Source organism: Pyrgilauda ruficollis, unplaced genomic scaffold (assembly GCF_017590135.1).
Source record: "Pyrgilauda ruficollis isolate IOZ18807 unplaced genomic scaffold, ASM1759013v1 scaffold3, whole genome shotgun sequence".
NCBI lineage: Eukaryota > Metazoa > Chordata > Aves > Passeriformes > Passeridae > Pyrgilauda > Pyrgilauda ruficollis.
The window spans coordinates 24,821,618-24,848,689 of NW_024524377.1; the positions used below are offsets into that span (position 1 = coordinate 24,821,618).

Below are 27,072 nucleotides of genomic sequence, written 5' to 3' on the forward strand. Positions count from 1 at the left end.
GGTCTTTTACCAAGGGTAAATTTATTCCAGAAACTTGAGGAAAGAAAAAGCTCTCTTTTACCAAGTGCTTTTGAAGGTGGTTTGTTTTGGTTTTTTTGTTTTGTTTTTAAGTGGGAAAACTGTTCAGTATTACAAACAAAAACCCAGAATATCTCTGTGTATGGATGAGGTTATGTAAAAGTGCCTGAAGATTAGAACATTGAGTTCTCAGTGAGGTTTTTTGGAGTGCAAGGAAATATGTTTGAAAACCTAGAACATGGTAAAATTAACCATCTCTACATAAGTTCCACTGCCCTGTCCACACACAAAAAAAGCTTAGCTGTGAAGTTTGCTGCATGGATTTTCAGTGCTGCCTGTCAAATCTGTAATTTTTCATAATCTTGAAAGACTCAAATTTTCTGAATATGTGTTGGGACACTATTTGACAAAAACTTTTAATTTTGTTCAGGCAATAATTAGAAAATATGTATGAAAATAGTAGTGTGCATTTAAGATCTTGCTCTTGTTTCTGCGGTGTTGGTGAGAGGAGGAAAAAAGGTTGTGTATTCCAACTGGAGTCATCAAGCACCTGTGGAAGGCTGTTTTCTTTTTGTCTCTGTTTCGTTTTGTTGTTTGTTGTGGTTTTACACTACTTTATTTTTTATACTGGTCTATAGCTTAGGTAACTGAAAAATATTGTGTAAAATCTCGCCTGATTTGTACAATATGATGCATGAAAGATTGAGTTTATTTAAGTTGTTTCTTCTGTGTTTGTGTTGTGTTCCTAAAGATATTATATATGAAGTTTTGCTCTAAAAGAAATAATTTAAATTTCAGATTAAAAAACGCACAAAAAACATCCAAACACCCTCCCCAAGTAATACCCCCACATATGTTAGTAACTTAGTGTCCTCACTATTTAAAAATACATGAAAAACGAATAATTTCACAGTAAAATATTAATTAGTCCTTTTCTTATGACTGGTTCGTTTGCATTCTGTTGTAATGTTGGTTTAACAGTAGAAGAATAATGACTGTAAACAATATGCATTGTGTTTAACTATTCAGCAGTGAAGATGAATTATTAAACTCATACCAAGACAAAGGGGGTACTTGGTGTATTTGTTACACTAATTTACATTTACTACTGTTTTAATTCTCACATGGTTATTTCACTGAGAAGCAGCTTATGCTTCCAAGTAATAGGGCACAGAGTGCCAATTATAGTAAGCTGAGTTTCAGAGTTTCATGAGAGCTTCTAATAAGGTGATGAAAAAGTGTTACATTTTCTTTACAGACACAATTCCTTTGCCTGTTTTCTGTGAAGGAGGGTCCAACAAAAGCTGTGTAATTTCCTGCTCTGGAGGAATCCTAGTGGAGTTAATAGTAGGGCTGGTTATAAGCATCAATTTTTGTAGTACCATCACCTTAATCAGTTGGGTCAAATATCTTAATCATTGATGTTCACACAGCTCTTGATGGATTGCATTATATAGAATTAACATAGTCAGGTACATGTTTTATTTCTTATGGGTGGAAATTCTGACTTGTACAGTCTGTCTAATCTCAATATAAAATTAACAGTGGTTTTCTCTCCGTTTTGTGAGATTGTTCTTTGCAGTTCTTAAAACCCCTCTCTAACTTTCAGAAAACTAGCATGAGACTGAAAATGACTGACACTGAACTCATGCTGTGATGCATGACATGGAAGAAGACAAGTTGCTTCCTCTGCAGTGACAGTTGGAAGTGCTAAAGGCAGCTACGGTTTTAACTGTGAAAATTGAAGCAGATCTTAGATTTCAGAATTCTTGATGCTACTGCTTTACCTCTGAATAGTGAACAGCCTCTGTATGCGACTTAAGTCCTTCTTGTAAGTTTGTAGGGTTCAACTTGCTCATATATTCCAATAGGTAAGCAGAATAGATCTGGGCTGTTCTGAAATTGTGTCATCTTGATGAGTAGTGGTGTGATCAGTGATGTTTCATTTAACTACATTTGTTGAGTTTGCTTTTTAAAGCCTGGGAACTTGTAATGAAAAGGTAAGACCAGTATATTAATCAGAACTAAGTTTATCGTTGAAAACCATGCATCTTAAATGTGAATGAAGCATCTGAGTCAGAGATGAAATTTATGGCATCATGCAGTAAAACAGTGTCTTAATTCTTATGGATCTTAATTTTAACTCTGCCATTTCTAAAGTTTATTTGGAACTTTGTATTCTTACCGCATCATTTTTTAAAAGTCAGCAAGATGACATAATTTTAGCTATAACTGAGGTAAATTCAGATAAATTTGGAGATTACACTCATTTAAGAATTTGTGAATGTGCAAGTAAGTGTATGGATGGGGGAATTTTGTCACTTCAGCTTAATCTATTTACACTCCTCTTCCTGGAGGTGGAGGCTTTACCATCTGGAAGTTGGAAAGATTAGAATAAGGGGTTTCATTACTTTCAGCAGAGGATCCTCTGGGTTAGATCTCTTTGAGAACAGGGTAGAAGAAAGGAGGTTAGGTAAATTAGTTAATGAATATGTAACCTAAATTCCATTTTGTGGAAATTACAGTTGGTAGGGAATACTGCAATGAGAAATATATACTGGTATTTGAATTTAGATGTGGTCTGGAATTGGCTTCAGCTTTTTAATGGACATTTTTATAATATAACAGGCATTTATTTTTCTCAAGTGACGATTTTACAGCTCAAAAGTGGGAAGCTGCTTAGAATATTCAGCTGGTATTTCTAGAACGTTTCTGCATTAATTTCTTTCCTTTACAGACCAGATAGTGATCTTAGCATAATGTTTGAAGTCTTATTCCAAAGTGCATATTGGGGAGGTTTTGGTAGTGTATCTTTTTGTTGATTTGTTTTGTTATGGGTTTGAATTTTGTTTTGGTTTTGTTCCCACAGAAATTCTGTTTCAAGATTTCTCTTCGCCTGTGTCTGTTCATTTTTAGTAGTTAGCACAGAGTGCCTTAAAAAGACCACCTTAACTGTGATTTTGCAAGTGTTAGTTTGCTGAAGCTTTTTTTTTTTTTAGGCTCCTTCTTTTACTATGCATTTTGCATCTTTACTTATCTAAATTTAATTTACTTCATGAACCAAAACCATGAAGGAGAAGGTGTTTGGGAGAGGTAGGGTTACACGGAAAGTAGTTTGCATGGAAATGTTTTTGTAAGCGAAGAGGGTAATGCAGACAAACAAGCACAGGAAGAATTACTGCATATGAACTGCTGCAAAGGGAGGACAAACCTGTATTGTCTGGCGTAGGATGGGTTATCACCACGATCCTGACGAGAGAATGTTTTAGCTTTTGTGTAGGATGACTATGTGAAGTTGTTTCTAAGGAAACTGGTGCTGAGAGAATAAGGTAACTTTTCTGTGGCTAACCTACGTGTGTGTGTATATATATATATTTTTAAGTGCGTCAGGTCCTTATCATAGAATAATTAATGTGTGTTTTATGGTATTTAAGGCTGCAGGATAATTTCTTTATTATTATTGTTTCCAAAATTCTGTAAGTAATGTAGAGGAGTGTTTTCTTTGAATGCAGAAGATCAATTTCCTGTTCCACATTCGTGATTATCTCAACTCTTTTCTTCTTTATTTGTTGCATGAACTCCTAGGAGAGGGATTTAGCTATGAGTTTACAATTGTGTTTAATTCAGGTTCTGCTTATTTGCCTCTATGAGACACTAAAATTTTTCTCTGTAGAGTCGCCTGACTTCTGTAGCTTTCTACAACTACTTTGTGCAATAATATGAAAACATCAACCTTAAAGTAGTTTTTTAAACTGTTATATAGTGTCTATTTTCAGTGTTGTATTTTCATTCCCACTGTCCTAATTGTTTGTCTTCAGCAATTTTGTGTCTGTAAAGCAGTTTTACTGTAGGAATGGTAAAAAGATAGAAGGTTGGCAGCTGAGCTTTGTGGTGCTTGAAAAAGCACAGAAGATATTTAGAGCTGAAAATGACTTAGAGGAGGCTTTTTGGAACAGATGGGCTGTACCTTTTCTTTACCCCTTTTTTGGCAGCTGCTGAAATTGATCTGACCTTTTTGATAAGAAATGGATCTTACTGTGCAAGTATGGTACCATGAAAGTTTACAAGACTATTATCAATCATCTTTGACTTTTCTGTGGTAAGGCTTTCTCCCATTGTTTTCACATAACTTTCTTTGTTGCTGATATCCAAAAAGAAAGGTTTTTAGCCTGGTTTTTACTAGTGAGTCAGAGTGGGCAGGGAAGTAGTGTCTTATCCAAGTTGTTTTGCATGACTAAGGCTTGTCTAATAAGGCTGGCAACCTAAATCCCACATAAAGAATACATCAGCATTTATATTTTAAAGTTGGAATGCGTGCCTGTCTGCTGAAGCTTGCAATTAAATTACCTAAAAACTAGAGTTGGAAGAGTACTCTTTCTATTAAGGAGAAGGCTTGAGCTGACAATTTAAATTAATAACTGTCCCGAGAAGGTTCTGCTTCTTTCTGTCTTTGTCAGTTTTTACCTTGTTTCTCTGTACTGTGGAACTGTATGGCCAAGAGAATTCTGGCAGAATGCTTGAACCTGTTTCAAATGGCAAGTTGTAGTTGTAGCTCTGATTTGTTGAGGACAATAGTTTTTGAATGTATTATTTTATGTTCTTACCAAAATGATAGTTTAAGTGTCTCCTAAATAGGATTCTGGTAGAATAATATGTTTGTGTATGTGGATACAGGGAAATCACAATGGTATATGTACTGTATTTATCATAAAAGATGTATATTACAATACATATACTTTTAAGTAAGTACAAGAAATTATCCACCAAAATTGAACATTTCCAAGGCTGGTTTTATTTTTTCTTGGGATTAGATTAGCGTGAGAGTGAGACCCTTTTCTAGTGTGGAAACAGACCATGCTGTGGCTGTTTAATATCTCCTGGTATATAACTTTAGAGTAGCTGGATGAAGCTGTATACACCTATATACTGAGTGATTAAGCAAGGAGTTGCTTTTAAGATAATTTTTTTGGTAAAGCATGTCAATGAAGTGCTAGTTTACAGCATTAAGTTTTCTTCTTTACTTTGGTCTTCCACAGAAGTGACTATGTAAAACAGGTATTACAGTGTTTATCTACAATAGCTTCTTATTGTCCTCATGTTATTTGGTAAGTTAAAGTGTGAGAAGCAGTACACTGTTAACAGTCTAAGATTTCTATCTTGGTGCATTCAAACATTTTATTTTTTATTACTCTGTTACAAGAAAAAGTCCATTCTACCTTCTGAACCACTTAATTCCATGAGCTTCTAAGACAAGGAGCCCTTTATTTCTCTGTTTTAAAAAAAAATTATTCCCATATCCAGTTTAAAAGTTATTTTTCACAATCCTTGTCTTCAACTGCTTCTTAAACATTTTTCTGCCTTATACATATTTTGTTTGCAACAAATGTAGGCTGGTACTTCAAATAAGAACATTTTACCAGTTTTGTATGCTCTACTTTCATATTTTCAGATTTACTTTAAATGACTTTGTGTGATCAAGCATCTTTATTTATTCTCTGGCTGCTGATGCATTCCTGAACAGATGTTTTTATTACATCATCAAACGTATGATCTAGTCTTTTTCCATTTAGTCTTTTACACCTCTGCATTCAGGAATAGCTCATCACGAGAAGTTCCAATTGTGCTTTTGTTAACTGCATTTATCAGCATGTTGCCTGGTTTTCTTCCTCCAGAGTTTCCCAGTCTCGTTAATGTGGGTGTGTGGTGGGGAAGATTCTTTCCTGTGTACTTCTGACCACCTCATCCTATGTTGTCTTCTATCTATTCTGTTTTCCAGGGTGTTAATCATGTCTAACACAGGTGCTCCTCTTACAGAGCTACAAACTTGCTGAATCAAAGAAACTGAAAGTATGTTTAGTTCAGAGTAAGGATGCATTCTTGATGGTTTCCACACTACTTTTTTTACAGAGGCAGCATGGAAAAATCTTTCTTCAAATACATTTCTTTCCATGCTCAGTAATGAATTATAGATATGAGAGGAGTGTTTACGTAGCTTGGAAGAACGAGCTATAATTGATAATAGAGTTTTCTGTTCTTTTAGACTTGTCAGTCCATAGTGTCCCTTACACAAATAACATTGTGAAGAAATCATGTAGCATGAAGCTTTATTCTTTTGGCTGACACAGTTAAGGTTTTAAATGCAAATTATTCTTCTCGTGGCCTTTAAGATAGAAATACATAATATTTTCATTCATTGTGCAAGTAGTACAAAAATTGCATTATATGCATTTTGCCATCTAGCATAAAATGGCCAAGAGCTGGACTCATTTTGAAGTTCATGTCCTGTAATGTAATCTCACCCATGTATGTTTAAACCAGTATAAACTACTGGCCTCTTTAAAACAAACATACAAACAAAAACCCTGAATAAAATACAAACCACCAACAAAAAACCTTCTGCATACTTAAATAATCATATCTTCTTAAATATTATCTAATCAGTGGCATGTTTTTCTTTCTAATCCCCACTGCTACACTACAGTGTAGCAGTTGGTACTGGCTGAGATTATCTGGGTAATCATTTTGGAGTTGCAAATTTATCTTGCTTAGTCTTGGTTTAAATGCAGACTGGTAAATAATAATGTATTCAATATATGTTTCTTCTAAATGTAAGTGAAAAACAAGCTCTCTGATGAGCATAGTTGACTCTTTTTTTCTTTTATTGTAATCAAAAATTCTTGGGGAGTTTAAAAACCCAGGTAGGTGTGACACTAAAGGGCGTGGTGTATTGATGGAGTTGGCAGTGCTGTGTTGCACAGTGGTTGGACTCCATGGCCTTAAAGGTCTTTTCCAATCAAGGTCATTCTATGATTCCATGATTTGTGTGCATAGCATGATCAAGGAGAGTGTTCTGACTTGGTAGAATTCTGTTTCTTAACCGTAATTGAGAGATGCACAGTGCAAGACTGTGACTTCCTTCAGAACAGACTACTGTAGCTTTAATATTAAGCATAAAGATTCCAGGTCTAATTTAACAGCCTTATGTGTCATATTCTGCTTGTTTATGCCAAATGAGTAAGTTTAGGAGAAAATATTTAAACTATCCCTTCAGGTGCTTTTATGGGGAAGCTTTTTGGTAATTGATTTTTTGTATTTGATTTTAACATTGAGTGACTACATTCCTAACTATAACTTTTCCTGTTCCATGCTTTAGTATGAATTCAAACTTGCTTACTTGTTCAGTATTTAAGAAATGTTCATCAGACCATATGTAAAAATATTTTGGAATGTTTTATTATTACTGCTACTAATAACTAAATTGTTGATTAGTTTTTTATGGTTCCTATATATTATAAGAACCTTTGAATCATAGTAGAAAAAAAAAGGTAATGTTTTTAAAATAAACATGAGAAATCTCTTATATTCCCTCTATGTTTGCTTTGGAAGAGATGTGAACACTCTGGAAATGAAATTCAATACTCTTGGTTCAGGCTACTTCAACCTTGAATAAATATGCACAGGGCTTATTGTATTGAACCAGTTTACTTTAGGGACACACCCACACAGTGTTTGATATATTTATAAGTTTCCCCCCAAAGGTGTAGCAAACCAGGGAGTGAGTGTAAGCATGAGGTGTGCTTTCCAGATGGCCATTTGAAAATCCCAGAGAGTCATCTGTGTGTGAGGCTGAGGCAGTCCCACAGCTGCTGTGCTCATGTGCCTCTGGACCAGCGTCCAAGGCGCCCGGAGCAGCCCAGCCCAGGCGGAGCAGGATGGGGCACCGAGCTGAGGGGCTCACCCTGCTTTTCCTCAGTGCTCCTGTGCAGGGTGAGTGCAGCTTGTGTGCTGGCAGTCCGTCAGCTGCCTGTCTTGCTTCTTTGTGCAAGTCCTTAAAAATGTCTTTGATATCCAGGCAAATAATTTGAAAGGGAGAGACGATTTGTCCTAAAACTGAACCGGCAGTGAATGTAGCCAGAGCAGATGTGGATTGCTTCTGTATTGATACAGCAGTTGTGCTTCTCAAGCTGATTTACACTGAAAGAGCTTCCCAAATAGGGAAGCTTGAAGCTAAATGCATGGCAAAACCACTAATATACCTAGAGTTGCTCCTATCTGTGTTGTTTTCCTCAGGCTCACTATGGAGGGATTCTTCAGCAAAAGGTGAACATTGGTGTAATACGTGGTTTTCACAACAGCACTGAAAATTTGGCTCTGTAAGGAATATGTACCTAAGAAATTATAGTATGGGAGAGTCTTTAATATATTCAATTTAAGAATTATATGTTCTCCAAAGTCAGGGAGAATTCAGTTCACATTTTATAAAATTATTACTTTCTTCTTTCATCTTACTCTGTTCTTTGTAAGTACTGTGCCTCACTAAAACAGAAGGATTTTCTATGTAAGTCATAAAAGCCTTTCTTTTGGATGAAGGCAATTCCTCCCTTCCTCCTGCTAAAACACTGAGCCTTTTTTTTTGAATGACAGATTGCTTTATTGCAGAAGGATTCATGTGGACTTTGGAGGATTTGGTAAACTTCAGTTTGTAAGGCCAAAAAATGTTTACATTAATGCTTGTTTTACTTTACTATATTTTTTCCTGATTTTGTAATCATATGTTTTTTTTATCTTTTAGAAAACGGGGCAGTACTTGAAGGCTTGACAAATGCATCCCAGGTTGAAAAATTTCTGCATTCCTTCTCCTCTTCCTCCTTTAGAAAACTGACTTCTTTAAAGAGGTAAAGTTGAATGTTGCATTTTTTTTTTCAGGCAGAGTGAACCGGAACTCAGGCTCTTCTGTAGCATGTGCTGTGATGTTTTAAATTAAATTATATACCTGTATCACTCTGACATGGTATCAGGATGTCTTTGTAAACTTTTGTTTGCAGAGATACAATTAGTTGTTCTGTTATTTTAGAGAATTGTTTTTCAGTGGTTCTGCTGAAATAAGTCACTCAAGTGTTACTTGAATTTAAATTAATGTTATTTCTGAATTTGTTGTATTTTAGGATGTTTAAACATGCTTTAGAAATCTGAAGCAGTTCCTTGCCCAGAGGAGTAAAAAACTAAATTTTCCTACCATAACTAATATTTAACTTCTTTTTATTTCTTCTAAAGGTAAGAGGGAAGCAAAAGAAGTAGGAAAATGCTGGGATCAGAACGAGGTGTGGTGGAAGAATGGCTGTCAGAATTCAAGGTGAACTGAGAAGATCAATGATATCTAAACCATTGGCTTAATGCCACTAAACATAGTAGTGGGTTTTTTTTAATATCAAATAATTAACATTTTAAATATCTATTACTTGATCTTTCAATTTCTTATAATGCATAAAGCATGCATAGGCTATATAATTGAGTTAGCTGGTACGTAATATGTAATGCATAATTCTAATAGTAGTTTATTTTTATTGTTTATTATTGTAGAGCAGAACACTGCAATAGCAATGTGGTCTTTTAAATGTGTATTTTGTGTGGGTCAAGTTGATAGAATTTAACTAACAGCTGGATGATGCTGCCCAAATTTGCAGTTGAGGAACTTTTTAATTGAAAAATAACTAATATATATTTATTTGAAATTTTTAAAAAATCAAAGAAAAATACTTTACTTTTTACCCCTATGATCTGCATAAGATTGCTTCATCATGAAGAATTTGAAATATTTTTAAGCTATTTTGCATGTTGATAATTATGCTGAGTGAAATAAAGGATAATGCATAAACAAGAAAACAGGATTTCATTACTGATAAGAAATTAGTCTGTTATTTAAATCAAGAATTAGTAGTTGCTCACATCATTGATGAGAGTAAGTTGTTATGTGCAGTTGTTGGAAATCTGCTTAAGTTCCAAGGATGTAAAATCCACAAACATGGTTGCTTGGGGAAGACTCGAGGCTGTCCATGCTCATTCTATACTCTCCAAGCTTCTTAAATAAGTTGAGTTGATTTGATAAAGTCTTCAAAAAGGTCCTGTTAAATACAGGCTGTCAGGAAAGAGAGTCCTCATATCAAACTAGAGCAAATGATTTACGAAAGATGAATGTAAGCTGCTTTTGGATTTAACCCTGAAAGTGGTTAAGTGCTCTGAAATGCTGTTTGTGTGGAGAAGGACTTGTACTCAATGATTAGTTTACAAGTCTGAAAATTTACTGAACTTCAGGACTTTGATGTTGAGATGAGACTTCATTCTTTTGTGGAGATATTGAATATTTGGAAGCATTTATTGGTCAGAGTAACCTTTTTTTTTTCTCTTTAGGCATTACCTGAATCACAAATTTCCAGCTATGCAGCTACATTGCACCGAAAAAAACCACTGGTACCAGCTCTTTATAAGGTCATTCAAGACCCAAACAATGAGGTAGGAGATTTTAAAACACTATTTTTATTCTCATTCCTGGATCTTTCACCTCTACAACTGAACCTGGGGAAACTAAAGGAGAGGAAGATTGTTTATTTTTTCTAATGTTGTCCAACATGGGTATCATTCATCTGTTTAGTGTCTTGTTTTTTAACTGTTACTTTAATGCCTTTCTAGTAATACACAATCTGATCTGCTTCCAAAAATACTGTTTATGCTGTCTGCTAGGTTCTCCTTGCCACAGCTGACTGTTGTGCTTTATTTGTCATGACTTGGTTTTGGTGTTTTGGTTTGGGGGTTTTTTGCTGTTGTTTTTTTATGGGGGAGAGGCTCAAGTTTGGTTTTTTTTTTTTTAATTTGATTTTTTTTTTTCAGTTCCCAGAAACCACCTTTCAGTCATAACTTAGACAAAATAAGCCTTACAATGAAGCTCAGAAAGACCAATGTACTTTTTGTGTGGTCACTTATTGCAGTGGAAGATGGAATCAATTTTTTAAATGCCATTAAGATAACAAGATCTTCTCCTGCTTATACTAGTATCACTTTTGTGGAATTTGGTTTACACTGCTGTAAACAAGAGCAGAACCAGGGCCCCAAAATATGCAAATTTAGTTTAACCTTGTACATAATTCATTTCACAAGTGATGTTAAACTGAGCTTTCCAACCCATTGGCTTCTGTGAGGAGCATTTCTGGGCAAGTGTGTGAAAAATAACTTCTGAATAAATTGTGCAAGCATACCATTCTCTGACATGTCAATTACTTTAGATAAAATGCTTACAAATACTTGGTGTATCATCTGTGACTTCTCATATATTTATAAATTAAAGGGGTAGTGTACACAGCAAGTAAGTTCTTTATTTTCTTAAGTACAGCTCAGCTGTTTTAGAAAGCCGAATGCTTGATTGAGCTTCAAGGAGATTGCATAATGCTCATGCAATTTAAAAGAAAAAAAAGGCTTCATAGCTGTCAGCTTCATTTCAGTATTATAAATATCCTGCATAGTGACCTTTTTCTTTGTACTGAAAAGTTGCTGTTATTCTCTCTTCAACCTGAAGCCATCATTGCTGTTGTCTATGCATTTTTGTTTGTGTAGACTTCTGAAGATGTAAAAGCTTCTCATTGCTTTGAGAATAAGCATTTGATTTATTTTATTTAAAGAGCAAAGAACCAGATTTGCAAAAAGGCTCTCTTTTTAGTGTGATCTCATGTTACTGCTCACTGGTGCTTGTCAGATATTACTCTTTGGAACAGCTGTTGCTGTTTGGGCCTGATTCTGATATCACGTGTAAGATAAGCAATCCTAGACACAAAGATGTCCAGCTTCAGGTTCTACTCGTTAAGGCAGGATGTATTTCCTTGTTGTACTTCTTCCAAAGTTATTTGCTTGTGAGGAATATAACCAGAGTGAATTCATTACTTTACATTATTCTGTAGTAATATTTGTCTCTAACTGAGAGGGGTTTTTAAATATGCTTTATAGGGCATTTTTGTTAGAAGGGAAATTAATGGTTTATGAAGATTAAGTACATGTGGTAGACTATTATAAAAATACTCTTTCTGGATTCTTGAACTTGATGGGCAAATAATTCTTTAGTGCAATTTAATCATAAAGTTGACTGATTTTTTAAAACTTCTAGAAAGTGGCAAACTGTTTAGGGCAAACATGAATTTTTCTAGAATCACATCATTCTATCTTGATAAGACCAGGATTATTAGTTTAACATGGAGTCAGCATATTTAGGAACCAAACAACCAAGCTGTTTCTCTCTTTTGCAGGTGTCTACTGTTTGTGAGCTATTAAATGAAGGCAAGCATATTGACAAGTTAAATACAGTTGTTGCTATTTGCCTTTGAGGAAGTGCCCTGACGTTTTAAATATAAAGATAAAGATGACTGGAGCAGAAATTTGTGTAAAGTGTAGAGAGTGATCTTGCTCATAAACAGCTAATTTAACTGAATAATATATTGGTTTTTGTGTAGTATTGGAATTCACAAGTAATGTGCTTTTGAAGTACTGTTTTTCAGATAATCTTATAATTTTTAGGGTTGGTTTATGGCTGTAGACAATACTCTATGGATGTCAAGTTACTGTACTGCTGAAATTCAAATATTGAATATTCATGTGGTGCTAATTAGGTTTAACTCAGGGCAGCAGTGAAACATAGTGAGATCACCTTTGCAATGCCAAGCAAGCCCAGACCCAGTACTCTTGAAATAATAAATGGTTTCACCCATTACGTTATAGTTAAGTCTAAAGTAAGCACATTTTATTTTCTACAATTGAGTTTTTCAAAAAGGCAGGTATTTCCAATATTGGTAATGCATTTTCTAAAGCATTATATTTAGCTTCAAGATGTGACTCTTAGGATTTGGGAAACTTGTAAAATAAGCCAAAGGAAGGCTATTCATCATCTTCCTTAAAACACGACTGGTTTGCATCTCTGTGAGGTATAAAATGAAGAGTGAAAATTAGATCATTGACGCTTGCTGTAGTTTAAGCCAATAAAAATGTCATTTGTTTTTTATGCTTATTGCTGCTTATGCTAATAGGAAAGATCTTATAATTAAAATTATTTTGTTTGTTAGGAAAAAGAGAGGATTGTAAGAGATATTTTACTTTGGATTTTTTTCTGACTTCTGTGCTACTCGGTTTGCTTTAACTTTGGACTGAAAGATCTTAGGGATTAAAAAATGTGTGCCAGTTCGTGTATACACCCATTACTGATGACAAAAGCTCCATTTCCTCTGTTTATCCAGTGTCTTCTCAGTATGTGTATTCAGAGGATTACTTGGAAGAGGCTGGCTCTTTGGAAAGCCAGATAACCAGGATGCAAGGAAAACATTTGTTCTGTCTCAGAGTGTCAAATTTTGTGTTTCCAGGTGGGAGGCTATCATACTGTACTTTCATAGGAAAATCCTGGATGTTTGTGCTTTTGAAAATATTTGTGTTGTAGCATCTTTGTGATGGCAGCTTTTTCTTGTGGAAAAAGCTTACAACTTTTCTTACAGCTCTGAACACACCAGGAAGTGCTATAGTAGTTACAGGTTTTTACCTAAGTAATTGCAGTTGTTAAACATTTTCCACAACAAATATGATGACTACTAAAAATAAGGAGAATTTGAATGCTTGCAGCACCACTGACTGGATATTGCTTGTATCTTTCTAGGGAGAATGTCTCCCTAGTCTTAAAAGACTACTTTTATAAAATTTTCATTTGAACGTAGCTAGAATAAACTTAGTAACTGCTCTGGTTGAGCGTCATTGGACTTAGCTAAAATAAATTTTTCTTTTCCACTATTTTTAATGGGACTTGGATGAGAGTGGCTAATTTGAAATAGGAAACAGCTTTAGGCTGCTGTCATCTCTAATCTAATACGAGTACTATTTATAGCATTGCCATTGTATATGTCTGGTTTCAGATAATATTTTTAGCTTTTCTTGCACTTGTCATCTCGCTGCAGATATGTTGGCATGTTTTGTTCTCAGGGGTTTATTTTTCTTCTTTCTGTTCTCTTCTTGATCATATTTTCTTTTAAAGAAAAATCTACAAATTTATTTAATGATGTCCGAATTACTCAGTAGCCACTTTTTAAATCTGAACGTTTGAAATCTGTTAGGCCTTTCATAAAGCAAGGATACAGTTCTATATCTGAGGATTAGAACATTTACTGTAAGAGTTGGTTTTAATAATTTTTGTCACTTTTAGATAGGAGTTTCTACTAAGTAAATAATCATTAAGAAAGGATATACTTATGCCTCTTTTGAACATAAAGTGCTATACATGTATGAAATACTAGAATAAATATACTATGAGAAAGCTGTACCATTTTTTCCTTGAAGTGATTGTAATAGAAGCTTTACAGATTTCTAATGTCATTTAGATCCCAAGCCAAAACTTGTGTGGTTGGTCATTTTATATCTTTCTATCTGTCTTTCTATACATGGATATAAATATGGATGTTTATGTGTGTAGACAGATTTATATAACTTGTAAAAATCCATTTGTTCTAAATGACTGGACCTCTCTCATTCTGTATCAACATTGTCAATGTCATCTATCTTCGCTCTCTTTGCTTCCGTTGTAAATGCTGGCTTCTAGCTTAGAGTAACAAGTCTGTCAATCAGAACCTTCTTACACAAGGTACTTACACCAGAGCCTTGTTTAAGAAGAGATTTCTCTGACAGATGAGTTTTATTTTACGTAAATGTCGTGTTATGACTTACGTAATCAGTGGTTAAATATGGTGTGCTACATTGACCAGAATATTGTGTGTGTTGGAAATGAAATTGTTTCCTGGTTGATGCTCTCTTAATAGATAATTCTGTCAAATTTATATTTTATGTTTGTGATATACCAGTGTAAAATATCTAAGTGTAAATATAGGTATGTGAAATTCTACATCTGTAGAGCTTTATGGCATTGCACATTTATCAAACATTACAGCTGTTCACTTGCAGAAATGTTGGTCTCTCTGCTGTTAGCAAGGGACTCCTAAGTTTTTTAAAAGGATGGATGGTTCACAATAAACCACAGAAATATATCTTTGTGCAGCATTGCAGAAGTGTGACTCGCAATTCTACAGGAAGTTTGTGGTACTATGATTATGATGAATAGACAAATTAATGAAAAAAGAATGCATCAAAGTCCATGAAATATGCTGCTAATGCTTTGAAAGTCCCAGGTGGATATGCCTGGGAGTGAAAGGAGAGTCATATATGCCTTATCTAATCTGTATGTCTAAGAGAGCTGCATGAAACATGTACTGTTAGAAAGATTACTTGAGATTCTGGCCTCTATTTTCTGACTCTGTAGCTGTTCTGTATGAATATGGATGTCTTAGATTATATGTATGCCTCTGTCTTTTTGGACAGTGAATCCCATGAATATTTTCCTTATGTCAGAGCATCCCATTTGGTGCAATACATTATTAGGTAGTGGTCACAGACATTACAAAAATCTGTCTTGGAAATTTAATTTCTTTTTTCAATTTTTTTCCCCTCAGGTTTTGATTTTGGTAATAAAAACTTGATTAGTCATGGGAAAGAATGAGACTATTCAGTGTGGTTCTTTCTGCTTTTTTTCCTGTTCCCTAACAGTTCCATGGATGAATCTTAGGTATTGGTTTAGCATTGTAGGCTCTTAAGATGGCAGGTTTACCTTATACTTTTATCACACTGACTTGATAGGGGCTTTTATTTTCATTCTTTTTGTGAAACCTGAACTGCAACTCAAAATGAAAAGATCAGTTTGCATTGTAATGAACACACTCAGTTATTGGTTTTGAGACTCAAAAGGTATAGGTAAGAAATTAATTCATATTTCTGTCAATGGACTTGTCATTAGCAGCTGATCTTTAACCTTTGTGCTTCCACAGACCTTACAACTGCACTAAAGTTTTACGGTGCACATAGTTCAAACCACGTCTGTCACACGCCTTAAATTAGTACCTGTACAGAAAATAAATCTTGTACTGGCAGCCCTAGAGAAGAATGTTATCAAAGCACACATGGTGTGCTGTAGTGGCCACATGTCCAAATACTGCATACCAGTGCTGCTCAGGTCTGTCCTTATGGTTCTCCTTATACAATGCAGATACCAGTGTGATTCACTCGCTTGCCAGCAGGAAATACAATTTTTACTGACTGCAGTGGCTATATGATACAGCCCCTAGATTTGTTGTTTCACTGTCCCTTATTAGAGAAGCCTACCAGTAAGTGATTACCTTTTTTGCCTTTCCACAGCTCCTGGAGCCTGTTTGCCACCAGCTCTTTGAACTTTATCGGAGTTCTGAAGTTCGACTCAAGAGATTCACGCTGCAGTTTTTGCCAGAGCTGATCTGGGTTTATCTGCGTCTCACTGCCAGCAGGGATAGGCAGAGTAATGGCTGCATTGAGGCATTGCTGCTTGGCATTTACAACCTGGTAAGTGAGATGAGTGGGAATGGCTGAGGAAAGCTTTGATCTGGAGTTTGGCATCACTGCCCGCTAGGAATAAAGTAAATTACTGGAACAACGTATTTAAAATTAAAATACGCTTAAAGGAAAGTGTGTTTAATACAGGGAAAAGCATAATGTAATGAAGGTTTAGTAAAGATGTGTTTGCAAAAACATGTTTTTAAATTATCTTTTTTGGAAAAAACATTTTCACTGAAAAGAATCACCTCATGGGTTTTCTCAAACTTTTATATACTTCTGTTTGTAAGGAACAAACAGGTAGCCCTTCTTAATGTTGCAAAATGCGACTTCTTATGATTGTCAAGCTCATATGCTTAGTCAGTCTTGATGTGCCACCTCCCCTGCCCTCCCATGGACTCTGAACATGTCTTTTTTAAGGGTGGTTTGGTGCTGAAGCCACTCTGCATGTGAGCACTCAGATGAATGCATGTGTCCATTTGAGTCAGATAACTGTCTTGAGGGGAACTGTGGTTTTGAGAATAAGTAAAACTAACTGTAAATTATTAAATTTGGCTATTGGATGTAAAAGCAGTTTTTTACATCCTTACCCTGGCCTGGAAATGTTTGCTTTTATAATGTTATGAGGCTGTTTGATAAATTCAGCAATACTGCCACAAGAGACATTCTCCACTGGGAATTTCTGTGGTGTAGGATCTTAAAGCATACGCTTCTGAATATCACCCTTCCTTCTAATGTCGTTGTAAACCCCTCCTTTCAATTGTGGGTTATATTTCTACACATAAGAAATGTCGTTGTAAACCCCTCCTTTCAATTGTGGGTTATATTTCTACACGTAAGACACAGAATAGCCAAACTGTGATTCTTAAAATATATTCCAGTTGTGTCTGTAGATCACCTCTAACAACTGGAAGATCTGGTTATTTTAGATTTATTTTTATAGAAAAAAACACTGGAAACTGCTTGGAAATGGATTTTTTTGTACTGTCTGCTGGATTGAAGTAGTACATTTATCTTTCCTCCTCCTAGAATGTTCTGCAGTTCATTTCAAAGTCATGTTGGTGATTCATATTTTTTAAGGACAGTAATTTCTTCATTCTCTCCATATTTGGAAAGAAAGAGACCTCAAAATGAACGGTGGCTTCCACTATTTTTCTTTAATGAAGCTGATATTTTTCTGCACGTAGACTGAGAGTGAAGTTATTTTCTGAATACTTAGAAAGTGAAAGGGGTAAATAAATCTTCCGTGTTCTGACAAATTCTGTCAGCCATTCTCCTGTTATAATCCTTGAAGCCTGCTACAAATACTGAGCTGCCCTGGGCTAAACTTTTACATAAACTGGAATGACTGGAGCTTATTGTTTGAAAATTTGCTGTACAAAGTGCAAAGGCAGGATTTTAGACTCCTTTTTGGTATAGTCTTATGTAATTGCTCCTAGTATATTTTCTTTTAAAACTGCAGGGTTTGCTTATGTAGTAGCCTAGCAACTACAAAATCTGACCAGTCTGAAAGCCTTTGAAGAAAACACTTCCTCCAGTGTTTCCTCCTGAGGAAACTTTGCCAGTCCCCTTGATTTCACCTTTTCTCTGTGGTGCATTTATTATGAAATACTACCCATTGTCAGCAAGTGACTCATCAGCCCTTCTGTGTCAGTGTCTTTAGTCTCACTGATTAAAGAGCCTGTGCTGGAGTTTTTTTTTTAAGTATTGCACACTAATTCTGCAGAGCAGTTTGTGATAGATCTCTTTTCCCACTTGTTAATTATGTATTTTGATATTGTTGATATTCTGCAAATGCCAGAAGTCCTTAGGGTGTTAATAGTCTTATCAGATCAGGACATCTAACTTATTTGTTAAATTCCTTCTAACAGCTGAAAGTTATTCCAACTCCTGTCTCCTTACTTCTGTTTGATTTCTGGTTTTGTTTTTAATTCAGGAAATTGCTGACAAAGATGGAAATAACAAAGTTTTGTCTTTCACTATTCCTTCATTATCTAAACCCTCAATATATCATGAGGTAAGAGAGCTACTATGGTAAATTAAAATTGAATCTATTAGAGGAATGGAACCTCGATCCATTTGATGCCACAGGCCATTTTAAGTGCATCTTCTTGTAGTAAGTTTTCAATGTCTGTAGCTTGCAGTTAGTGTAATAGAATGCTATAGAATTTGTAGAAGAACAGGAATATAAATGTTCAAAAATCTTTGTAGACTGCCCATTTTAATAGAGTTAGTTATGTTGTAGTTGCAACTGCTTTTTTTGCCTCTTACATGTTAGCATAAAAGCAGTCTTCCTTCTAACTCTTCCTTAGTTCAGTTAGAACTTGCAGTTGTGTGCTTCTTTCACTGATGTTTCTGGACAAAAGGTCTGTGTGATTAGAACAAACTGTACATGGATATGTAAGAATCAAAGCTGAAAATTGCTCTCACCTGCTGTATTACTTGTAAGTGTGTACACTTTATCACAGTGAAACTAGGTAATGTTTTTAGATCTACTGTATTCTAGAGTAATTTCCATTTTTACAGATCACAAGATTAGTGTGCCTTTTGCCTTAGGTAGTTGGGAGCTTTAATGCTTTTGGGGAATTTTTACTTACGACTTAATTTCTCCCCCCTCCTTCCTTCCTTCTCCCACCACTTACTTCTAGCCCTCTACCATTGGATCCATGGCTTTAACTGAAGGAGCATTAAGTCAGCATGATCTTATCAGAGTAGTTTACAGTGATCTTCATCCTCAAAGAGAAACCTTCACAGCACAGAACCGGTAGGTGGACGTACTCTTAATATTAAAGGTGCTTCACTAGGGAGACAAATCCTTAAACAAAATAAAAATATTTTGTGATCAGTCCTTTCTCAGCATTAAGTGCTCGGAAATAAATCTAGAGAACAGCCTTAGTAATCTTGAGTATAATTCTCTTTTTCTTTGTTCCATCCTTGTATGTTCTTCTGCTAGTTAATTTTGAAGAATAACTTCTCTGTCATTTCTGTGTCTGCAAGGAATATCTTTCATTTTATGGCTGTCTATTCAATTTTTCCTGGAAGTCTAACAAAATTCAGCTTTGCATCAGGGGCTGTGACTCCTTTTTCTACTGGAAAAAGGCAATAGAGCGAAGTGGATAGACAGAACCAGGAGTGAGAGAAATTGCCCTGCTGTTTAATGACTGTTAGCTTTACCTGTGTCTTAAGACAGCACTGGGAGAACTGATAAAATAATTTTGAATGCATTGCAGACATTTCCACTTCTTGAACTGTCCAAATATTATGCCGTATCTCGTTTCCTTCATAGTTCCTGCATATGCTAGTGGCTTTCAGGATTTTCAGAAGAATAAATTTAAGTGTTTATAGTGAACCTTTGATAGCCTGTTTCAAGTTAGTGAATTACAATGAAAGAGGATTAAAGGATTTGTGTGTTTACTTCTGACGCCTCTTCCTGTAGGGTGCTCTTTGAGACTGAATTGTAGATTTTTTGTGAAAAATTAAGAATAGAAACAATGTAAGATTTTTGCTCTTTTCAGGTTTGAGGTGCTGAGCTTTCTTATGCTGTGTTACAATTCAGCTATTGTCTACATGCCTGCTTCTTCTTACCAGTCACTTTGTACGATGGGTTCCAGGTGAGACACTTGCCTTTGAGGTAATCTTCAGGGTCATCTAGACCTGAATATTTAAAATATTCATCCAGTAAAAAAAGTGCTTTCTGAAGGGGATAGATTGGTTCTTTGTATGCTTCCATGATTTTCACTTGAGTTGTGGCTATGCTAAATTTGCAAGATATGTTTAATATTCCTACTTCTGAAAATTAGATCTGTTCTTTGAGTAGAGAAGCAAGACAACATTTTATATGCAAGGGATTTCTGTTGGTTTGGAGACAGTGCCACAGTTGCTATGTATCAGTGGCCATGTGTTGCTTCCATGATGAAGATTCAGATAGGAAACTGATGCAGTAAGGATATAATAAATTATCCTGGTTTTACTATAGGCAGGATATAGGAAGACAGGCCCTTTTTTCAATAGTCAGAAATATTTCTTACAAGGCAGCTGAGAGCAGTTCTCAGGACTATAATATGTGTGTTATCTGACTTTAGGTGTAAGGTGACTTGCATGCTTCTCTTCTGTACCAGGGAAATGTTTCCTATAGAGAAAATTGGTTTCAGTTACTGAATTGTAGGGAGAGTCTCCTGGCTGGTAGTGCAGAACATCTTGCCACCCCTGTTCTCCAGAAGCTGGTTATGATTTGAGGAAAACAGGTGGAGTTATTAGCTACATGGGAGCAACACTGGACTGTCATCGAGCCGCATATCAAGGCACTGCTACAAAACTGCAACATAACGATGTTCTTTGTTGTGTATTTATATTTTAAAAAATAAATTTGGAAATAACTAAAATCTCTGTGATTTTAGTTAATACTTTCCTGTAATGGTGTTGTTTTTAGGCTGTGTGTGAGTGGATTTCCACGGCAGCATGAGAAACGCTGGAAAGAACACTGTGGTAGAGTGGTGTTAGACCCTGACTTCATGGTGCAGCTGCTCACAGGTGTCTATTATGCCATGTAAGTGGACAGGTCTTTCTTACTTAAAGAGAAAGGTCTGCTTCTACATGAATTAAAATATAAATGCCACTTGTTTTATAATTGAAAAAATATTTAGAGTCATAACATAAGTTTGTACTCGATTAGTGTGTTTCCCATTACTTGCTTATTCAGCTAACAGATAATTTGGAAATATTTTTGTCAGCACTGAATTAGGTGATGAAGGGCCAGCAGTAGGTGCAAAAGAGAGTTAGGCTTCTAGTTTCAATTTTTTCCACCTTGCCAGTGCCACAGATACCTTCTATTCACAAGCATAAAGAGCTTGGATGCCAAGATAAACTGATGAAATGCAGACCTCTTAGATGTCAGTAGCATCTGAGGTAGCAAAAATATATTTCTGGAGCAAATTCAGTTTTGCTAAGTAGCATTAACATTTGCATATTGGCCCCATTTTTTAAAAGTTTGTCCTGATTATGGCATCAATTTTGTCTGGTTTGGAGGGAACATAGAGCTTTCTTGTTACATACACCAAGAAGGTAATAAAATATGTTGTAGTGCTAAAAGAAATGAATGTACACTGTGTTGTTTATACAGTTGATGAATTTTCTGCATAAGCTGAGAAGTGCAAAGCTGGATTTGGGCAGAAAAAAGGACAAGTTTGTTTTCATAAGATGTGGAAGATAAATATCTGTCTTTACTTTTTAGATATAATGGTCAGTGGGAGCTTGGCCAGGAGGTGTTGGAGGACATAATTTACAGAGCACAGCTTGAACTCTACTCACAGCCCCTGCTGGTAAGAAACAATCCATTGTAATTTATGGGCCTGGTTGAGAGGAGTATGGATGTGTTTCTGAAGTGGGCTGGCAATGAAAGCTTTTGTGTGCATTCACTGCGCTATCAAATGCAAGTGATTTGTTAACAGCTGGTGTTTGCCACATAGCTATTTATACCATACTTTTTCTGCTGAGTATTAAGCCAGGGCGTTGGGATCTTCTAGGACTCATTGAGACTGAAAGCTAGGATTTTGCTAATGTATTACAGTTGGCTCAAAATGTTTATGTTGTTTTGACATAAGCTACTGATGAGTGGTTCAAAGAAGCTTAACTGAATAGTTGTATGTTATAGGACATTGGTTGCAAAAAAGGTGTTTTCTTTGCTTCTAGACCTTCATCAGGGTTGAGAATAAGCTGTGGGTTTTAACTGATAACAAAGTAGAGAAAGCACCAGCAGGATACAGCTGAAAGCGAAAAGGAGCTCCAATCCCAGAGTCAGTGCCAGATTTTGTTTGATAAAAGTCACACAGATCTTAATCTTTACCTTGTTTGGAGGAACAGCAGTAAAATGGAGTAGTTGTGATTGGGGTGGGTTTTTTTCAGTTTTTACTGTATTGGCTGTTCTAATAATGAAAAAAGAGAAATAGGGAAAGTGGTGAAAGTGGGCTGGATGCAGGTGGATGTGACTGGGAAGGATGAGGAGGTTGAAAGAGAGGAGAAATTTTTATCAGATATAGGAATGAGAATCAAAAGAAGAGGGAAAATTAAGGAGAATAAAGTAAATTAGATTGCTGTTTCAGTTTTTGCATCAGAATTGTGGCTAGAAGCCTTTAGTCCTCCTCTGAAGAACCAGCAGTAAAATGTCACTGCTTTTTACATAACTGACGAAGGAGCAGATTTGCAAAATCTTTTTATGTGGCAATCTGAGATCACTCTTTTCTGAACTAAATTGCATAAAATTATTCTCCAAAGGTATTAATATTGGCTGTACAATTTATCTACAGGCTTTCTGACACTACTGCATTTCAAATGCCTGCTATCCATTGAATTATTATAATACTTGGTTCCTTTTGGAAATGAGTCATCACTCCATCAGATTGAAAGTTTTAAATTAAATATTGAACCTGCTGAATTGGGCCATCCTATCAAACTACTACATTTGAAGAGTGTGTAGGAGGATCTGGAACTTGATGATATGACAATTTTTAGTTTTCATTGTTCATTTTTAATCAGTTTGTCCTTAGCGATTACTTCTAGTTGTAAGAATCTTCTAGCATGTCTTTGCTATTTTTCTAAAGCTCTTATTGATTCTCTATCCCATTGTTTGGTGACATCACAGTATCACCAGTTTTTACCCCTTCCTGGTTGTCAGGTTTTTACTACATATGCATACAGGCCTATTGGGGGAGGTGGATTTTTTTTTAATACTCTGATCATTGCCTGCTTCCTATGTTGTTTTACTAACATTTTTTACAAGTAGCTTGAAGAAATTTTCCGTTTTATTTAAAAAATTACCTGCATGTCTTTTCCCTAATGCTGTATATTCAAGCAATTTGACTTTTTCAAAGATTGGAGTCCTTTGCTCTCCTTGCATTGTTCAGGAGATGTGTATAATTTAGCAGCAGTATAAAAATACTGTATTTTAAACCTAAAACTACTAGTGCCAAATAAATATCATCTGGAATGCTTCACAGGAAAGCTGCTAAGTTCAGCTTCTGCCTAGGATTTCCTAAGAGCAGCAAATTCTTTGAAGTCTATTAAATATTAAGGCAAACCCCCACATTAGGATTATTTTTAGATACCTGCTTTCAGGTACCTATTTGTGTAATTATGGAAATACCATCAGTCATCATTAAAATGAGGAACATCATGATCCCTGAGTTTATTTCTAGGAGAAACATTTTTGACCATTTAGTAGATCCATGCTATTATTTACTTAGGTTTTTTTTTTTTTTTTTCTACAGGCAGTAAAATCCTAAGCTTAAAAAAACCCAAGTGGAAAAACAGCATCAGAAAGCTATGAAATATCTGTGATGTAGAAGTAGTCTTCTGTCACTCTTACGCAGAGACTGCAGTGGAAAGGGTAGGAGTTAACACAAGGGAAAGGCCTTTTCTGGCTTAGGAAAAGTATTTCTGTTAACAAACACCAGGTACTGGTCAAGAAACCTGAGAGTTTCTACAGAGCCAAACTAATCACCAAGTGTCAGAATTAGTAACACCTTGGACCTGGGGAGCAGACCGGTTCCAGTCCGTCTTTTCCTCTGAACAAGGCGTTCTGCATGTTTTTCAGACAGAAATCCCAGTCTTCAGAGCACGGACACACAGGTTTTCCAAGTCCAGTGCACAGGAGCCATGGATCAGCAAGTCCCTGGCTGATCTTTATCCAATGTATTTTATAGATGCACTTACTGCTCTTATTGAATGTTCTTTCCTTAGAGCTCCTTTCTGGTAGGCAAGAGTGGCTGTCTGGCCTGAAACCAACCTTCCTTTGTCATTGATAGCTGCAAACTTGGCTTGCCAAGTCTGAATTGTGCTGCATGTTTGTTTTCCTGCCTTTCCGTGCTGGATTAGACATCGTGAGCAAGTGTTTTTCCAACCTGAAAGATCATGGTTTTGAGGGTGTTTTTGTCAGACAAGGACTGTGACTCATTCAGACTGGTTGTTTAGATTGTTTCAAAGATTTACTGTTGCATTGATTTTTATCTCCATATGGTTTTCCTCAGTCCCCAGAAGTACAGTTTGTGCTGCTAGAAAGGCCAACTGTTAAAAGGTTCAACACGCAGAAATGCTCTGTCACGATTCCTGTCATGCTGCAGAAGTCATTTGCTATGAATTTTTAGTTTTGTTTTGTTTTTTCATACTGACAAGGGTATCTATTCAAAAAAGATAGCAGCTCCAGTGGGTAGAAAATTTTGGAAAATCAAGGTGTGTTCATTTTATGGGTTGTGATTTTGGGGGAGATTTTGAAGCTTTAAGTAACACTTTGTGTGCATCAGCTTTGTTATTGTTGAATATTGTACATGCCATAGAGAACCAGTTTGCTTTTCTGGAACTGGTACACAAGTTCACTTTTGTTGAGCAATTTACTTGTAAAGTAAGTGGCATTACTGAATGTTGGTTTTGTCTTTTTTAAAGTAAACCTCTAATCCCAAAGGCATTTTATGGGAAACTTAAAGAAACAATTAAAACATCAAAGCCAAAAGAAGTCACTTGTTCTCCTCAAAACTGCAAAACGTAACTTCTGACTTTATAATAGGCTGTTACACTCATCTTTATGAAACCTATTTTTAATTGTATTTTAATGACTTGATGTTCGTTGCTAAGGCTGCAATTTGTTTTTTCCCCTAAATAAATCTTGCAAGTACTTGCAGTCTAATCCTCTTGGTTAGGTTCTGTTGGGCTTGTTTTTAGGGAGGAGTGGGGAGTGGTATGGGGAAAGGTGTGGTGGAAATCAGCCCTGTCCCCCCGTGCACAAGGCTGTTTGCATTGGCTTGGGCTGTGACTTAGTTTTATTGACACCCTTGTCATAAAACATAAATGGTATTTGCCTTGTCATATTGCAGTCTCTTTTGGATGGAGACCTTCCTGTATGTGTTGTTAACGTCTGTCACTACAGATGGCAAAGATAGAACAAAATTAATTACCTCAAAAAAAAATGAGAAAATTAACTCTGGTTTTGCAAATAGGTTTGTGATGAGCTTTTCCATGTAATCAACCTTGAATCCTGGGCATGGGGTCTTCCATCTTGAGGGGAATCTGGCATAATTACCAATTCTTACTTGTTCTCCTTTCTGTATCTGGCAGGAGATCCAATATTGCCGTTAGTGCAGTCAAGGACAGTAGTAGTACAGCATCTTACTTTTGTCTTAGGTTGCAAATGCCATGAAGAATTCGCTGCCTTTTGATGCTCCTGATGCATCACAAGAAGGCCAGAAGGTACTGAAAGTAGAAGTTACTCCAACAGTTCCAAGAATTTCTCGGAGTGCTATTACAACAGCTTCTATCCGTCGTCATCGCTGGAGGAGAGAAGGTGAGCTTTCTCTGCCAGGAGCACATCTTACAATGTAATCATCATATCACTGTAATCTGGCTTCTGAGTTTGAATGTTTACAGAACATTGGGGGGGGGGCTTTTTGTTTGTTTGTTTTTAAAAGTGATGCTCCATAATAGTATATAATATTTTACATCTTCAGAGCACTGCACGAACGTGAATATTTGGATGTTTGTTTTGGTTTTGATTTTGTGATAAACTGTGAGGTAGATGAGGAAATGGAGAAACTGGAAAATGTTTAATAATACTTCTTTTTTCTCCATGTAACACTGTGTGAAATTTTAGGGGTAAAGTGTGACTTAGAATTTGAGTTCTTTGTTTAATCGGCACTAAAACTCAACTGCTTCCCATCGTAGATAGCTCAGGGAATGAATGCTAACATCTAGACCTTAATAGGATTCCAGCTGCCTAAAGCTGCTGATGGCAGTGGGAGAGCGACAAACTCAACATCACACCTACCGTCATATGACCCAGTTTCTTGGGGAGCTATAAAATAGGTTTGGATAGTTTAGAATTAGTCTTTCCTCAGTGAGTACTTGCATCATATGGAAGTGTGCTTGACTGAATGAAGGAAAAAAAAAAAGTAGTGATCTTTACCTTGATGTGATGACATCTTCAGTGTAGGCGTAGCAAAAACCTTGCTTTGAAATCACTTTGTCTACTTTTAAAGCTTTGTTACTCCATGTATAAAATATTAGCTTTAAAAAGCTGCATAAATCAATGAAGGTAAAAAGAGAATAACATAAGAATCAACTGAGAGTAAAAAGTCTGAAAACAGGAATTGCATATTTTCCTGTGGTACGTTTCTTTCCCTTTTTATTTTTTATTCTTCTTCTTGGTCACATGCAAGTGGATTTGATGACCTCTGGTCTTCAGCTGAATCAGGATGTCCAGGACAAGAAGTAGCTGTCTCCTGTTTTCAGGAGTCTGAATTGTGTTTGTCTTCACTGTAGTTATATTCAGCCATTCTCTTCATTTGCTGGTCTCTGGTCTACAGTACAGCCCACCTGTCCCTTTCTGTGGATGTTCTCACCACTTCTAACGACGCATGGGCAGTGTTTTGTGTTTGTTACGTGTCCGCATAAACTTTCTATTTTTCCTGCCTGGGTTGGAATGCCAAGAAAGGAATAGAAAAGCACTAAAATGTTATATGTTGAATCCCAGATGGCTTTGACTTCTCAATCGAGGCTGACTCAAGCATTCCTGGCTCACCGATCCAACACGGCTCCACAGACCTAGGGATCAAACGTGAGCAAGAGGGGGAGGTGCTGATGCGCAGGACCCCTGAGCATGGCTTCCCGGAGCCCGCCTTGGCAGCAGCCACAACAGAGGGTAGGACAGAGATGAGGAGGCAGAAGTCAGTGAGGCAGTTGCTGGAGGAGGATCCTGGCTCCCTATCCCCAAGCAGAACTTCTTTCCATTCTAGTGTGTGTTTCCGCTATCCCAGGGTGTATTAGCTTTCTTTGCAATACACACATCCCCTATATACCTAACATCAG

General features: G+C 36.2%; 1 protein-coding gene across 5 annotated transcripts in view; it reads left to right on the forward strand.

Moving 5' to 3' along the window:
• FAM126B (family with sequence similarity 126 member B) overlaps nucleotides 1-27,072 on the forward strand; it is a 49,861-nt gene that overhangs the window by 10,228 nt on the left and 12,561 nt on the right. For 2 of the 5 annotated variants that reach the window (XM_041472922.1, XM_041472921.1), the window contains 11 exons: nucleotides 8,591-8,693; nucleotides 9,073-9,151; nucleotides 10,207-10,308; nucleotides 16,054-16,233; nucleotides 18,161-18,241; nucleotides 18,873-18,988; nucleotides 19,740-19,835; nucleotides 20,654-20,770; nucleotides 21,455-21,542; nucleotides 25,393-25,552; nucleotides 26,738-26,905. In XM_041472922.1, coding sequence (XP_041328856.1) covers nucleotides 9,101-9,151; nucleotides 10,207-10,308; nucleotides 16,054-16,233; nucleotides 18,161-18,241; nucleotides 18,873-18,988; nucleotides 19,740-19,835; nucleotides 20,654-20,770; nucleotides 21,455-21,542; nucleotides 25,393-25,552; nucleotides 26,738-26,905 — 1,159 coding nt within the window. In that variant the 5' untranslated portion in view covers nucleotides 8,591-8,693; nucleotides 9,073-9,100. Of the gene's footprint in view, nucleotides 1-4,010; nucleotides 4,118-7,700; nucleotides 7,786-8,590; nucleotides 8,694-9,072; nucleotides 9,152-10,206; nucleotides 10,309-16,053; nucleotides 16,234-18,160; nucleotides 18,242-18,872; nucleotides 18,989-19,739; nucleotides 19,836-20,653; nucleotides 20,771-21,454; nucleotides 21,543-25,392; nucleotides 25,553-26,737; nucleotides 26,906-27,072 lie in introns of those variants that run through there. The other 3 variants (XM_041472923.1, XM_041472924.1, XM_041472925.1) reach the window with 3 other exon arrangements.